General features: G+C 35.4%; 1 protein-coding gene across 1 annotated transcript; it reads right to left on the bottom strand.

Annotated features, from left to right (window-relative positions):
* Nucleotides 1–601: 601 nt before the first annotated feature.
* LOC112526663 (serine/threonine-protein kinase EDR1-like) lies at nt 602–16607 on the bottom strand. The gene is made up of 17 exons (XM_025137041.1): nt 16573–16607; nt 15739–16091; nt 14993–15196; nt 13728–13916; nt 12868–13124; nt 12578–12664; nt 11275–11370; nt 9307–9396; nt 6846–6939; nt 5585–5834; nt 4861–4984; nt 4767–4786; nt 4444–4600; nt 3365–3653; nt 2795–2867; nt 2570–2660; nt 602–826 (listed from the first exon to the last, which is right to left on the bottom strand). Exons 2-16 carry the CDS (start codon nt 15943–15945, stop codon nt 2581–2583), a joined length of 2217 nt encoding a protein of 738 aa, XP_024992809.1. The 5' UTR covers nt 15946–16091; nt 16573–16607; the 3' UTR covers nt 602–826; nt 2570–2580.
* Between the last annotated feature and the right edge of the window lie 815 nt (nt 16608–17422).

A 17422-nucleotide genomic window follows, 5' to 3' on the forward strand; every position in this document is an offset into this window, starting at 1 on the left:
ATTGTTCATACACATATTAATTAATACAAATTTTTGACCAATTTATCCTTTGAACAATTGTTCATACACATATTAATTAATATATTAATGAAATTATTGTTTATTTAATCTCATTTAATAATAACCGTTAGATGAGAAAATGAACGATTAAGATGGGTTAGCATAGTTTGCACAAAATATTGGGTTAGTATTTGAACCAACCCCTATATATATATATATATATATATATAAAGAAAACCATCAAACTTTGATTTAAAAGAAGTAACGTAAAATGAATTCATGAAGTAATTGTTCATGCCTTTTTTAGATAGTAATTGAAAACCGATCATGTTTCATTAAAAGCCTCCATTTTCAGTAATTGTGCAAACTTTTGTTTTCTCACACAACTTTTTGCAAGTTGAGAGCCTTCATGGAAACTGTTTCTACTCTTTGGAGTTGACAACATGTCTGTATAATTCTGAGTGAGATTTAGCAAGTCTATCTGATATTTATCGAATTACCAGATATATATCAACAAACACACCTTTCTTTCCTTTACAGTTGCAATTAAACATCGATTTCACATACAAATGTTGGTAGTAAAATTGAACGATCAGCTACACATTGTAAATCAAACACAATAATGTTGATATTTACATAAACGCTATATCTGATTTAGGTAAATGAAGGTCTTTTAAGCTTACATTTATTCATTTGTATATCATCTTTGGTAAGAAAGTAGATCAATTGACTCTAAAGCAAATGAATTAAATGTTGACTGATCAAAATTAAAAGTATTTTACTTGCAAATCTTTTTGTAGTCGTTTTGTTCATGTCCAAGAGTTACCTGAAACAACATAACGTAAAAGATATCAAATAATATAAATTCTAACTACTTAAAAGATTTTTCACCCAAAAACCGATGGAAAAAAACCATATTCCTAACACACTGTTAATGCAACTAACATTCAGTTCTTCCTATTTCATACTCATTTTACTTGACTAGAAGGGTACTCGCACAATGTAGCGATACACATCTCGATCTTAATGTTTTTTTTGTTTAGTCGATGTTATAATACGGTTTATGTGGTTTTAAGAAAGCGATAATATTTTTATTTTTAAATAAAATATAAATATGAAGATATTATAAGAAATTGGAAAAAAATAATATTGATATTAATACAAAACTAACTATTTAAAATTTCAATTTTTTGTGTGTATTTCTTTAATTCATTTTTTTTATTTTATGTTTAATAATATAATTTTTTATAAAGATAATAATTAAGTATTTTGCTAGTTACCAATAATTATCCTAATTATATTTTACAATTTTTATATTTAAAATGAGATGTTTATCCTCTATTTCATTATGTTTATCTATAGTTAGTTACACGAATTCAAACATGAAGCTTTAATAAGTTATACTTACGCACAATTTACTTGTAATCTTAAATTTTAAGTAATATGCATCAATAAACAATATTTCATACATAAAAAATGATTTTTAAGAGTTTTTGTCAAATACTTTATAATATAGTATAGATAAACAGGTTTTCAAGCTACATGGCATCCGCTAATTGTGTTGTGGCATTTTTCCAAATAATCAAAAATTACAAAATAGTCCGATAATTTGGCATTCATGTTATAAACAAGATTCATCGGTCAAAATGGGTACGAAATAAAACGTTTGTAGCACAATTGAGAAAAATAATCATCGTTACACTAAATAGGAAAAAGGGTAAACTTCGTTACATTTAATGCATTTTGGCCTAAAGGAATACCCAGAAAAAGATGAGTGTTATAGCTTGGATTCTTCAAAGTTTGAAGCCCAGAATGGAAGAGATATGGTTGAAAGAATTAGAAATGATAAAAGGTGGATATGTGTACCTAATTGTTGCAAAGAAACTAGTTCTATACCATAAGGGTGGTGTCTGATTGGTTTGAGCTTGACTTCAAAGGGCAAATGTACCAGGAGGTCCCAGGTTCAAATCCAAGGAGGAATAAAAATCCCCTTATGGCCACGGAGGTTAAAATGCGGGTTCTGCAGAGCAGGTGGTCGCCCTGGGATTAGTCGGCTCGCATAGCGGGTTGGATATCCAGGTTAATCAAAAAAAAAACTAGTTCTATGTGTTCTTAAGGAGTCATGAAACTGAATTCAGATGTTAATCACAACTGCATAGTTATGGTAGGTCAAAACTTCATGCAGCTCGTGCGTATGGCAAGCGACTATGCGAGACATGATAGACAATACAGAACAAAAACTTGTCCTACGTTTGACGTGACATTAGACTGGGACAGTTTTTGTCCCACTAAAATAGATGGAACAAAAATCAGAAGAATATACAAGATTGATAAATTACTAAACTATCCATGTGAGTTTAAAATCCTAAAACCTTCCACAATTCTCTCACTCTTACTCTCTCAGGTTCAATCATGTCCGCATACCAAACGCATCATTTTAAAGTAAAATCACAAACAAAAATCAGGAAGACAAGACAAAATCTATAAATTACTAATGAAGCATGATGTTCAGTAAAAGGAGATGGAAATGATTTAACTTTTCTCAAGAACTTGTTAGGAATTTACTCACAATGAAAGAAACTATATCAGCATCTCGCAGCTCATTAAGCGTGAGAGGATTTCTTCACAGCTAGGTCGTTGATAGGGTTCCGCCCAACAATCTGAAAGAAAATATGAGAGAAACTACCCTATTATGCTAAATATGGGTGAAAACCTTGCTCTTTTTCTAAAAAAGTATCTAGTAAATTTGAAATGAAGCATATCGAAACTTGTATTTAGACGTTTTTTTGCATACCTGCTATTAGGTTTCCCAAGGGACCTTCAGGAATTTCAAGTCGAGTTCCATCATGACCAACAGCACGAACCACCTGTAACAAAATGCACGAGATGAGCATCAATGTCATGGATTTCACTCTTGACCAGTACGTTTATACTCCCTCCGTCCCAAAATAAGTGTTAACGTTTTAATTTAATTTGCCTCAAAATAAGTCTACTTTACAAATTTACCCCTAACTATGAGATGGAGAAATTCATTACTCCATCTATTTTGAAGGGTAAAATGATCATACGTACTTAATTAAAAGGAGTAATAGTTATACATTTCTAAAACTCTGAGCCTTTCTCATTGTGGACATTTATTTTGTGAAGCAGGTAGTATATTGAATCTGGGGATCTCCACTGAAACAACCTCTCTACCCCTTTTACCCTTTGGCATAGAGGCAGGGTCCGCATACATATTTCCCTTACCCCCCCCCCCCCGGGGGGCCGGGTGGGACCCTATCTCTGTGTGGATTTACCAGGTTAGTTTGGTTTGGTTTCTTATATATATATATATATATATTGAATCCGAGTTAAACACACTTACTTGAGCTGATGGCACTCCTTCCCATGGTCTATGAAGAGTACATAGTTCCCAAATTATGACACCAAAGCTGAAAATATCACATTTTTCTGTAAAGGGTTCATTACGAATGAGTTCAGGTGCCATCCACTCTGGGGTCCCTGCAGATGAACAATCTCTTATGTGTGTAGTGTTTAGCACCCGTGAGAGCCCAAAATCACAAATCTTCACTGTCCAGTGCTTATTCACTAAGCAATTCGCGCTTTTCAGATCACGGTGCACTATTTTCACTCGATGCATAGACATAAGACCCCTTTATGCAAAGAAATAAGAAGCTGTTAGTAGGAGTTATTAGCAGTGATTTCAGATCGGAGGGAGTAATGTGAACCGTAAATTGACTAAGGGGCTATTTGGTTGTTTTTCTATAAGGGCCTGTTTGTTAGTAGCTTAATGGATTTATGGAACTGATCCAACATCTAGACTTTCTAAAGCTATTAAAGAAACATATATAGCATCTAGGATGGAGTGCAATAGAACTCAAAGACCTATAGTCATGCTAGGCCCTTTTACGTCTTCCTCTCTACTTGTGTTAAGAATCCTTAGCGACACCAATGGTCTGTTTGTTAGCAGCTTAATGAGCTTAATGTGACTCAAAGCTTATTCAGTCAACTATACATGACTGTTTGGGAGTGCCTTAATGATACAGAAAGTGGCTTATTTAAATATTTAGTAAGCTTCTAGGGTGGGGGAGCTTTATGCAGAAAGCCAAAAAAATTCAAACATGCTCCTTCCAATTAAAAAACACGCTTCTTCCATCTATGAAAAAACCCCAAACAAGAACTTCCTCATTAATCAACACAGACAGCTTTATTCATACAGGACTTGATGGAAAACAACCAAACAGCTCATAAATGTAGATGCATACGAGCATTGTTAAAGCTTTGGCACAAGCCGGATGTCTTCAAGGAAACAACTGCTCTATCCTTTGGGGTGGAGGACAGGTGCGCATACATCCCTCCAAGACCGTACTTTCTAGTGGAATATACTGGGTTTGTTTGGTTTGGTTTATAATGCTAAACAAGTATAAAGGTTTTCAATTATACCTGCATATATCACACAGCATTTTTAGTCTCCTTCGCCAGCTGATTCTCTTTTTTAGCCCACTCACATGAATGAGATAATATAGAGACCCCATGTCCATGTATTCGGTGATCAATGAAAAGTGAGGAGGCGTTGTGCAAGCACCAAGGAATAATATAACTGCATAAGAACGCAAAAAAGTTCAAAGGAATTAGTAGTTATCAATGGCAAATTCATCATAAATTTTAGCACCATCTGAAAGTTTTGAACCGTTCAATTCATAGTTTTACAAACAAGAAATATAATATGCTAAAACAGGATGATATCTGAAATAAAAGAAGAATACCATTTGGGTGGCGAAGTCGACTGCAAAAAATGAAAAAGAATCAGCAGTGTTTGAGACATGAAGGTGAAGGTACTTAATGCGTGTCGAAAGGTACCTTAGAATGGACATCTCGTTGCAAAAATCTTCGATATTCTCAGAAGTTATTTCCTGTTCAAGTAAGACTTTGATTGCAACATCAATTCCATTCCAAGTGCCTCGGAAAACTTCCCCAAAAAACCCTACAAGATAAATTCACATATTTAGAAGGTAAAACAAAAAGAAATCAGAATATCAGTAAAGATAAAAGGTGAATGAAATAGAAGCTGAACAGAGTACAAAATATAGGTTCTGAAGATGATGGTAATGATGAACATTGGCAGAGGTAAAAGGTAATAATGAGAGCATCTCCGACAGATTCTCTCTAATTTCTCCAAAATGGTGAAGCAAGAGTTAAAATCTCCAAAAAAATAAATGCAATCAACTCCAACAGTTTCTCCATTTTGGAGATTTCGACATTAGTATATTATTAAAACTATCAATAGATTTAATATCCCAACGAACTTTCAAATAAACTTTACGTAAAAATGATAATACATTAAATTCATTGGTGGCAACAATAAAATAACATTTCTTGCTCTAATTTTGGAGAGTTCTCCATATTTGGAGATCTTTATCCTCCTTTTCCTAGTTTCTCCATTTTGGAGTATCTGTTGGAGCAAAAAGATAGGTTCAAAACTCCAAAATCCCCATCTTTCTCCATTTTGGAGGATCTGTTGGAGATGCTCTAATCGTATGAAGAACTCAATCTCTGCCATAAGCTAGGAAATAGTAATGCATACCAATGCCAACACGTGATCCAACTGTTAGTTCAGAAAAATCAATATTCCATTCATGGAAGGGGAACCATGGTTCGTTCCTGATGGAGGACGATTCAAGAAACTTATTCCATGTGATCATATCAAGATTCCCTTCTAATTTTTCTGTTTCATTCCTGTCAGAACCATGATCATGAATCCTATACTTATGAGGAGATGAAGGTAGAGAGAAGGCCTTTGGACAACTGGTTTGCCTCCTATGCGAAGCAGATGCCTGGAATTATCAAATGTCATAAACAATCAAAAAGGTGAAACATGGATGCATCAATATAAAAAAGAAAATCCATGGGGGAAAGATTTTTTTATATGGTTGACAACCCAAGAAACAACTCAAGATGAAAACGTAAATGATGACAGAACCACGTACACGTCAGCAATTAATTCACTTTTTCAAGTTTGATGTTTGTATGTTTTGTTTTAATTGAATGTTGATGCGTATTTCTAACTAGGCTTTCAAATTTTAGCACGGCCGTTTTCAAGTTCTTTTTGGCTTGTTCTTCTATTGTTCTTTTTCCACAGAACAATTTGAGCAAGAGTCTTCACGGAAGCAGCCTCTCTACTCTTTATGGTAGAAGTCAGGTCTGCGCACATCTCACCCTCCCTAGACCCATCTCCGGGTGGGATATACCAGCCTTGTTTGGTTTAGTTTAACCAAAGAGGAAAGTGAAGGTTACGCATCATTTCTAATGATAGCTTTAGTAATATATTATAGTCCCAATAACTTTTAAGTATATATACTGCCATATAAGAACCTTCCAAATATTAGGGTCCAAATTTATTGTAACATGAATGTCAAACTAATTGTTCGAATTATTGCTAGTCTTCTAAAATATACAAGTTAGTGGTATGCAATTATCCAATATACCTAATACAAATTCTGACTCAAGTTTAAACTTTAACACCAAATCCTTCATATTTTGTATTCATTCCACAAAAAATCCAAAAATGGCATCAAAGTCTCAATGACTTCAAAGAAAATTATGCAAGCATTCTTTTGACCTCATGAAAAGGTACCTATTTGTATGTACAGATAGTAGGATTTGAAATAATGCTGCTATAATTGAGAACTAAAGTATACACGCTTAACTTATGATAAATTATAATGAATAAAACAAGCCCATGATAATAAGTAGTGCTAACAACAAGATTTCATCCTCAAAACACTGAAAACTATAATAGCATTATGCAATTCTATATGATAAACAAACAAAAAGATTACACTTACGTTTTCCTGATGTTCTGGACTATTGCAATGATCATCAATATGTTCCCTTGGAGGATGATTTCTCTTCAAAGTGTCATTCATTGCTCGCACAACCCTACAGTTTGGTTCAAAATTACAGCACTCATAAAAATTGCATATTTCCTTTGCCTAAATTCATGAACGATATGAAAATTCAAAAAAAAGGGGGTGAGTCCAAAGTTTAGTCTCCATAATGCTCTCTATGAAATTGCAACAATCTAATTAAGGAATTGCTGAAGAAACTTAAGGTTTTAGCCATAAATCTTCTCTAGGTACTCAGAATGAAATATGTTTAAAACCCCTTAAAGTATGGAAGAACTCGGGATACTAAAAAGTTAGAGACAAGCAGGATCATGCATTTCCTTATAATAATAATAATAAAATTCCATTAATCAAGCACTCCAATATCAGCCAACAACAATCTGGAGTCAACAAATGTCCTATTTTTAGACTATTAGTTGAAGCACAAATTAGTCTAAATTAAACACATTATTTTTCATATATGTTTCTTGTATGGCGGCCCTTAGAGCAAGCGTAAAGGTTACTCTTTTTTACAGGAAAGTCGTAGGTTCAAATGAAAACAACCTCTTTTATAAAATGCAAAAGGGAGATTGCATATAGAGACTTCTTCCCCAACGTCAGTAAAGCTGAGAAGCATGATGCACCGAGTTCAACCTTTATGTATGTTTCTTTTATTTTATTTAAATGTAATACTCCACCCGTCCCCAAATAAGTGTCCATGTTTCTATTTTAGTTTGTCCAAAAATAAGTGTCTACTTTCAAAAGTACACACTTTCCAGTTCTACCCTTAATTATATAAAGAAAAAAATTTATTCCCCCCTCTATTATAAACGGTAAAATTGTTGGTCAGTTAATTAAAAAGTGTAATAGTTAAACATTTATAAAAATATGTCTTTTGTATTGTGGACATTTATTTTGGGATGGAGGGAGTACATGAGAACCAAGGTTTTCAAAAGCGGAATCAGGACTCGAGGCATTTTCCTTCCACGCCCTGAGGCGTAAGCCTCGAGGCGGTCCAAGGCGCAAGCCTCGAGGCATAAAAGAAATAAAATTCATAAATATTAATAGTAAGCATGACATAATTCCATATCAAACTTTAAACATCATAGATTCATAAAAGTACTAGTTATAAGTCTAAAAACATATCAATCTACAACTTATAGTTCCCCGTAGCATGATCAAGTTGGCCTTTGAGATGAATATCTTCTTGAGATAACATCTTCTTGAGAGAGGAAAAAGTAAGAAATGGAGAAGAAAAAAATGGGGTTTGGAGAGGTATTCTCGGTGGAGAAGAAAATCTGAGAAGAGAGTAGGAGAAGAAGACAAAAGTAGGATTAGGAAATGGAAAGGTAACATTTGTTCTTTATTAATAAGATAAAAGTTTATAAAAGGCTTTTTTGTACTTTTAAATTATAAAAGTACAATTGAGTGATTGACTTTACTTAAAAAAAACTTTTAATTACTTTTTTTTATTCTCACCTCATCAGGTACCTATTTTAAAAGAATCAAGGCAGCAGCAAACTGAAGCGTGCGCCTCAGAAACGCCTCAATGCCTCAAGGCACCGCCTCAACAATTGAGGCTTAAGCCTCGTCCAGAGACCATAAGACGCTGCCTCATGAGCGTTTTTGGACCGCCTCGACTCAAGGTGTGCCTCGGGGCATACGCCTCAAACGATTTTGAAAACCATGATGAGAACTCTTCTTAAACTGATGTTCGTGCAACGCGAGCAACAATAGAGAAGAATATCAATGATAACTCCACAGTTCAAGATCAAATACCAGATTATAGCAAAAGAACTTCAATTATAAATTCCACAAACACACATAAGTACTTTATCATAGATGAACAAATATATCATCATTTTTGGTCACCATTTCGAATCCCCTCAGGGCCATTGGAGGTTTGTCTGGTTGTTAACTTCAGGACCCCATGGGATTAGTCGAGGTGCACGAAGTTGGCCCGGACACCCACGGTTATCCTAAAAAGGATCAAAATGCAATGAAGTTTGGTTTTGTTCCTATTTAGTGAAATGAAGATTTTGTTTTCCTTTTTCAAGATTTCTCAATCAACATAACAACTTCAAAAATTCCTATTACATTTCCATGTAAAGATCATTTCCTTCACGAGTCCGTTCACCGACTCCCCCAAATACGGATACGCCTCCGTGAATGTAACATTTGATAACATGGATGTCAAGTTCGTAACACCTCCGTAAACATTTCCTAAAAGGATATCCATGTCATCAAATGTTACATAATCAGCAGGTTACCAGTCAAGGGTAAAAAGTTTGAAACTTTGTTACATTGATTGAGAAAAAAAATATATTTGTAACATTAAATAGGAATTAAACAAAACTTTGTTATATTTTGATGCATTTGCCCAAAAAAACTACATCATCAGTCAGGGTACTGAAGTATCAACCTTACAATGTCATCGCCAATTTCTGGAATCATGGTAGCACTACTCCGTCGTCGTCTTCTGCGACTTCCTATGGGTGATGCCCCAGCAGACCTAGAGTTACTTATGAGAATCCATCAATTCTAGCAATGGACATTATGTAGGGAAAATGAAGTGTATGATTAACAAATATAAGTTTAAGTGTGTAAGGTAATCTCTCCTCCCCACGGGAAACTGTGATGAGGGACGTAAAGAAAAAAGAGAGTGAAGATTCCTTTTTAATCACATTCCTTGGATCATATCATCTTACTGTTGAGATGTATTCTCGTGTTTTTTTGTAAATTGGGGGTGTTCTCATTTGAACCTCCACCTATATATAGGGGCAGATTAGGTTGAGAACCTGATTTTCGTTGTGAACTGGGGAACCAACGAGAGTGTGCCACGTGTTCGGGACATCCATCACAAATGGTGTAACATTCATCATGAATGTCGTAACATTCATCATGAATGTTGTAAAAGATTCACGTCCATTATTGACAATGAATAGGGTCACATGTCGCACTCTTAGTTGTCCCCCGGTTCGCAAAATGTGTGGAAGCACATGAAGGCCTTGCTATTTATAGATCATATGACCAATGTTCCTTACCCAGTCTTTCGTTCCGTATATATATTAGGTCATCAAATCCTCTATAACATTTAGGCTCATAGGGAAGAGCTGAATGATGGAATTTAAAACAAAAGTTGAGTTTTAAAATTTGTCGCTTTATTGTTCTAGTTTAGTTTATTTTATTTTACTGTATGGAATTATTAAATTAGTTTATTTCATTGTATTAATTAACATTAGAGTTTAATTAATTAAAACCAATAAATTCATTTAAATAATTTATATATCAATTAGTTTAAATAATACATAAACAAATATTATATATTACTATCTAAGCGGTGTTGGGAGTAGCTCATATCATAGACAAGTGGATAGAGGGAAGATTGTGGTGGATTTGTTAAGTTCGTAGGAGACAGTTGACGGCCCTAGTGAGGATGATAGAGGGTGCGACAGTCGAGGAGGCAAGGAGAAGGGATAGGTCGAAGAGAAAATGGGATAAACAGTTGAGGTTAGATATGGCGACCTTAGGCATTTCCGTAGACATGACCTCTGATAGAAGTCTTTAGAGCAGGATAAGGGCAGCAAATTAGGGGCGGGTTTCTGTAGCAAGCATAGATGGGAGCCAAAGAGGGGGAGGGTTGAGGTAGACTCCAATGTTGTGGTAGGGATGTGATTTCTTAACTTGGCCATGTTTTCATGTACCTACAGCTGCTTATATGTTGTTTATTTCTAACTCGATTTTTGTGTTATAATGTTGCTTGTTTCAAATTCTTCTTTTTTGGACCCTCGCCTTTTGTTTTTTCCTCTATTTCTTTGGAAAAACTTTCTCCTTATTTTGCACATGTCTCACAAGCCGAAGGTCTTAACAGAAAAAGTTGCTTGACTCTTGAGAGTAGAGGTCAGGTCCTCATACATCTCACCTCCCCCAGACCCCACCTCCGGGTGGGACATACTAGGCTCTTTGGTTTGATTCGGTTTGGGTTTATTTCTATTCAATAATATGAAGTACTAAATATAAAAATATAAATGAAAAGACTAAAGTGAAAAGGTTGATTATAGTGGAGAGGTTGTTGATGTGGGGCTAAGAGACTATGAAAAAAGTTGCAAAAGAACGGGTTTCCAACGGGCACCACTATGGACGCTCTTAATGAGTGAGCAAGTGAGAGAGAATCTATGTGAGAAGGAGAGGGCCATTTTACTAAAAGAGGCATGAGGTCTTCACCAAACCAGTGATTTCTCTCCCAGAAAGCACAAAATCGGGTCCCACAATCTGCTAATAACTAAATGTTTCTATGAAGAGAGTCAAGGAGGAAGGATGGGAGGGAAGAGAATGAGTGTTGACTTTTTGTATGAGATGATAAATAAATAAAAGAATTAAGTATTAGAACCTTGATACTGTCATGTCATTTGGACACTCTCTCGGAGAATCTTTATGACCACCAAGAATAGATCTTCCATGCCCTCGAAATAAACAGTGCTCTGGACTGAAAATGAAACATAGAAGAAACAAATTGCAAAAAGAACACTTGAAATAAAAATAATAGGCCAAATAGAATGAAAAATGCAACGTACTGTGATCTGGTTTGTAACGTACTTTCAAAACCTTTATCTCAAACATTTAGACCAAAGTACGCTACACAAAATAGGAATCAGACTAAAGTGCGTTACATTTTTATGCATTCTCATATGTAAACCAGGTACCTAAATGTTTGATATGTCAAATCGTAGGTACAAAAATGAAGGTTTTGAAAGTACATTACATAATATAGTAACCAGACCAAATTATGTTGCATTTTCATGCAATTTACCCAACATAATATGTTGATTTAAACCTTCCATGGATATTAAATCAGGCCCTGGCATTGGCAATCAGACATCCAATACGGATTTATACCGTGTTGATTCGAAGCATCATATGGGTGATAGAAATTAACAAATAAAGCTTATAAATTTTATTAGCCACCAACATCTAAGATGGGTTAATAATAAGTGCCTCATAGCTAAAAGAATGATTAACATTGAGAGATGGAACGATGGATTAAAATTTAAAGCAAAATGTTATGGCCGCAACCATACAACTAAATTGCAATTTCAGGGCATACTTTTTCTGCTTTTTAGTATTACAACTTTAGGCAATAATATTGCAACTTCTAACACATATTTGAACTACTTTTGCATTTACCGTAACAGTTTTAGCAACAACAATGAAATTTCAGCCTACCGACTTGACTAATTTCAGTCAATTGAATTTTAAGGAGTACTCAAGAGTATAAAGGATACCAAATGGAAAACAATTAGCATGAATTTTATCAGAATATGTGGAACACCATTAGATTACTCTCCAAAAGAACCCTTCAGGAGATAACGGAGGTTCCATCATATATGAAGGATAGAGGGTCCAAGTCTAGCTGATGTCGTACTCCGAACGCCCCCTCCAACAGAGCCTAGACATGCACAGATTGTCCCACAATGTCATGTCCCCAGAGTGGTAGACATTGGCTCTGACGCCATGTGAATATGTGGAATCCCATTAGATTACTCTCCAAAAGAGCCCTTCAGGAGAGAAAGGAGATTCCATTATATATGAAGGATAAAGGGTCCAAGTCTAGCCAGTGTGGGACTCCAACAAATTTCAAGTTTTCTACCTCAAAAGTCAACAAACTAAAGGTGTGAGAGAGAGAGAGAGAGAACCTTGAACTGGGTGTGCTTTGTTCAGCAAGTACGTTCTTGTTGCGCCCCCATGCTGCATTTGCTACATTAGGTTCGCCATGTGATAAGCTGCACAGAAATGTAAGGTGATAACTATTACAAATAATGTTACTGATTCAAAAACTATAAATATCACAAAACTCAAATAAGTTTCTCTTTGAAGAATGGGAATTCAACGAGCTGAGGGATACAGTAACTATCAGCTAATAATCATCAAGAAACAAACATATTTCTTTTTTTAATTCCTTTTTATTTGAAACTTATTTCCTTACCACTCATCAACACTTTCCACAGCACCATGCACAGGACTGTTTGGTTCAATAGGTGAATCGCATGAATCATTCTCTCCAGAATCACCTTGACCGATGACATATACATGAGACATGTATACTGCCTTGGTGGAAAAGGGTACCAAATGACCTGGATACCTCACTATATCAACCAGTAATTCAGCAGAATTCAGTTCCACTATAACAGACACGTGCCTATGTAAATCGGTTCGCTCCAATTCTCCATCCTTGGGTAAACCCTGAAGACAAAAAAATAATAATAATCTAAATAAATCAACTCGGATGATATGGTAAACCAAGGCGTTTGCTAGAATGGTACCCACGGTGATCTCAAGAGGGTGTGGGTGATTCGCAGGACTTTGAAGGGCTTAGTAGTTAATACTAATCACTTGCCTTTTATTATCAACATTAGGATATCATCTATTATTATTATATTCCTAAAATAAGTGGCTTCGTAATCAAGCAATTTGAATTACGGTAGGTTTAGGAAATCCGGAGTATTTATAGGTCATTAGGGTTAAGGTTTTGGAGGAGGAAAACCTTAGCGCTACTCTTGAGGTAGAGGTCATGTCTGCATACATCTCACTCCTCTTAGACCTCAGTTTCGAGTGGTGTTTACTGGGCCCATTTGGTTTGGTGAGTCTAGAGTCTTGAGAGATCACCTGCTTCACGTATTGTAGGCACTATCCATGTAATTTTCTTTCGTTCACAGACAAATAAAATAAGATTCCAGTTGCATTCAGATCAGATAACTATTTGAAGATAGACTAATAGAGCATGCACCATAGAAGAACAAAAACTAAATAATGGAAGCATGGAGAGACTCATTCTAGAGAACTTACCACCATAAGCCTACAGTCAAGGCCAACAGTATCTGCAAGGACTTTGAAAAGAATGGCACGGGGATGACAGAAACCATGCTTTATTTGACCTAGCATCTGAATGCCCTGATTATGTACATTGTAGACTTCCTCCCATGCACCTTTGGCATAATTTAACTCTACGTTTGGGAGTTTATAGAAGTCGCAAACCTACACAATGAGACATCTTATCACAAACAAACCAATTAACAAAATCTATCAAGATGATAGTCCAATCAGAATGTATTATAATTGTACTTCCTTGGTTACTCCATTAACATGTTGCCTAATCAGCGCACAAAAATACTAGTGTTTTTGTACTTCATTAACCAACTGTTCGTGGGTTCTAGATGACACCTGCGGAAATATTATCATAAAAATAAGGAAATCCCAGGCAGCAATAAAATCTTGAATGCAGTAGAGACAAGAAAGCCTTTTTTAGTATATTAATATTTATATACGGCAAATGAACTCACATACCCTCCTAAGCCTTTGGTGAGGTTTAAACCTCAAACAGGGAGGTTAGGCTCTATTGGTAACCCGGATACCGCTAGGCCAAAGTCCCTTTGGTACAAGAAAAGTCTTTTGAGCTCAATTTATTCGAGAAGACTTGGGCCTTCATGACCAGATGTACATACAGCGAATATATTCCTCTAAATCAGTTTTTCTTTTTGTTTCCATCTGTGAGACACAAGGTCGTAAAACGTAAAAGTTAGAAGAACAAAGGACAGAACCAGTTAAACTGGAACTTAGAGACTCCCTCCCTCCTATTGATGGGGAAAGTTCCAAGGCAATAATATAAATTTTATTGGTGTTGAATTTTCTGGTGTATTTAACTAGGGGAAACAGGCCAAACTTGAGAACTTAGGTATTACATTTTATACTTCAAAGCATGGTTAGGTAAATTATACCAAAAACCAAACCAATGCAGTATATCCTACTCAAAAATGGGGTGGAGGATGTACACAAACCAGATCTCTACCCCAAATAGCGGTTGTCTCCTCAATAGCTAACTAGGATATGTTTGGCAAACCAGCTTATAAGCTAGCTGTTGGTTGAAAAGCTATATGTTGGTTAATAAGCTCGTTGATAGTAGATAAGCTAGTTGTTAGACGATGAAAATCCAACAAGAGAGAAAGATAAGTGAAATCTAGACTGGCTAACAAGATAACTACGTCATAATTCAGAAAAACTTCCAAAACAAAGAATTTGAAGAAGGGTTATTGGATAGAAGTAACGTCACACACCAATCCGCCTAACTTTTTAATTACTGCAGCTGGATTAGAAGTCAATCCTTTTGCCAAAGTCAGAGCCAGCTGCTGTAACATTGACACCTTCTTATCTTTATGCATGTCAACAACGATAACATTGAGCTTAAACCCATCTGATTCTAGGACATGGAGCTCTTCAAGAGAAGGGATCATGTCAAATTTCTCTTTGAGTCTTTTTTCCTACATAATGTAAACATCAAAAGTTTCAGATCAAAAACAAGCATGTAAAGGTATTCTTGTCCTACATAATGACATTGAACAATTTATATTTGCATAACAAGACCAAAATAATACAGTCATATCATCTACAAAAACTTAGGTTATATACTAAAAACTAAAAAGGAAAGATCAAAAAACGGCTTACAAAAAGCATGCATCGGGCCATGGCGTGCTATGAGTGTTAATGTGGCATCGGAGACGAGCCTTGCGCCATGGCTGGCCTTTTAGAACACTGTTTACTATTGAACTGTCGGTGTAGCAAACTAATAATAAAATAAGAAATAATTAACTAAATTTTCTAGACGCTTGTGTTTTCTCAATATGATATATTCAATGAGCTACAAGATACAAAACAAAGTTATAGTAATAAGCATTCAAATATGTAAAGGTTTGTAATTGACCATATAGCTAGCGAAGAAAACCCATATTAACAAGATATTGAGGCATCAGGCGAAAAGAATTGAAGCCGAATGCATACTTTAATGAGGGTTTGCACAACTTACGGGTAAAATAGAATAGAAACCGCTAGGAATTGGCTCAGCAAGGTTTCCAGTGGACCAAAGGATTTGTGCCACTCTTTGTGCTCCTGAATCCCCCAGCTGATGCTGGCTATGCATTTTCTTAAATTTAGAAGCCCAGTCAGATTGCATCCGGGTAAAATTCGTAAGCAAGGATTCATTTTGAACAGTATCTGTATGTCTTCCCTCCATCTCCTTGGCGATTCAAAACATAAGATCATTTTGCCACACTTCTTAGCCCATAAACATTAATCAATTCCTACATGAACTCCTTTCTCGAAAATTCTTCACTGGGTACTTAAGTTGCTTGGTTGGAGAGCTCAAATGACCTGCAAATACTTAGAATTCAGAAACTGAATTAGATATTTCTTAAAGGTCCAGTCATAATAAGCATGGCGATACAAGCATTTAATCTATATATACAGGTAAACAACATGATAAAGAGCTAAAAACTGATCACCAATAGAAACCATCCTCAGTGAACCAATATAACATGTAAGTAAAACTAAAAGAACATACACAAATTATATGAAGCCTCAGTTTTCTTCTCCTTTACAGGGATTGCATTTTTACAAACACCTAGTATGCACTACGCGCCACTACATTTCCCCCCAAAAAAACTGAAAATGAAACACCCATTAACAAACGTTACCAAAATCCAAAGAAAGTATTCCAAGATACCCCTCAATGGCGATGCAAAGCAACGAGCACAAACGCCCACAAGATCATTAGATATTAAAAAGAAAATTAATGGCGGAAAAACCCATTGCGAATATGCATACATCTGTCAATACAAAAAGGATAAAGGATCGAATGTACCAGTAAACCTCCAGCCATTTGAATCGTCCAACAATGTTTCTTCAAATCTGATTACTCCACTCTTGTTTCCCTTGTAGTCCGTGATATATGCTTAATTGCAACTCTATTAGAGAGAGAAGTGTCAAGTTTTCTGTTAATCTTGTAGACTAAAGTTCAATTTTGGTCCTTGAGGTTGAGGGAGAAGTCCGAAAATAAGACCTGAACTTTGGTAAACCTTTAAATCATCCTCATGGTTTTCATTTTGTTTTGAAAGTGGTTCTTAATTACTAACTTTGTTTGTTTTCTTAGTTAAAACAAAGGCTAATTTTGTCTTTTTACTTGTTTTTCCAAATTTTCTTCTAAAATATATATTATATTATATTAATTATAGATATTATATTAACAATATTTTATTTTTATATTCATATATTAAAATTTACATAATCATCTCCTATGTCTTTTTCGATAATGGTATCTCCCTAGGTCATTTCCAGTACACTTATATATATATATATATATATATATATATGTGTGTGTAAACATTCTCATTTCTCTTGTACAGCCATACACAACACAATTATTTGGGAAGTGTCATAAACAGTTGTATGTTAGAGAGGCATGGAATAAGGTATGTCTTGATGGTAACGGAGTGGTGCCACGAGGAAGCTGGTCGTGGTGGAGTTCCCATTGGTTGAGAAAGCTGGTGGTGGTGGAGTTTATAGTTCCATTACCGGTGGTGGAGTACACGCTGGAGTGAGATGTCATTGAAGGGAAAGGGATAGGGGAATGGTCATACCTAGAAGAAGGAATGGGTTGAGAAGTCAGGTTAACCCCTCTCTCTCTCTCTTTCACTCTCTCTCTCTCTCTCTCT

The sequence above is a fragment of the Cynara cardunculus genome (genome assembly GCF_001531365.2).
Source record: "Cynara cardunculus var. scolymus isolate 2C chromosome LG 14, CcrdV1, whole genome shotgun sequence".
NCBI classification, from domain to species: domain Eukaryota; kingdom Viridiplantae; phylum Streptophyta; class Magnoliopsida; order Asterales; family Asteraceae; genus Cynara; species Cynara cardunculus.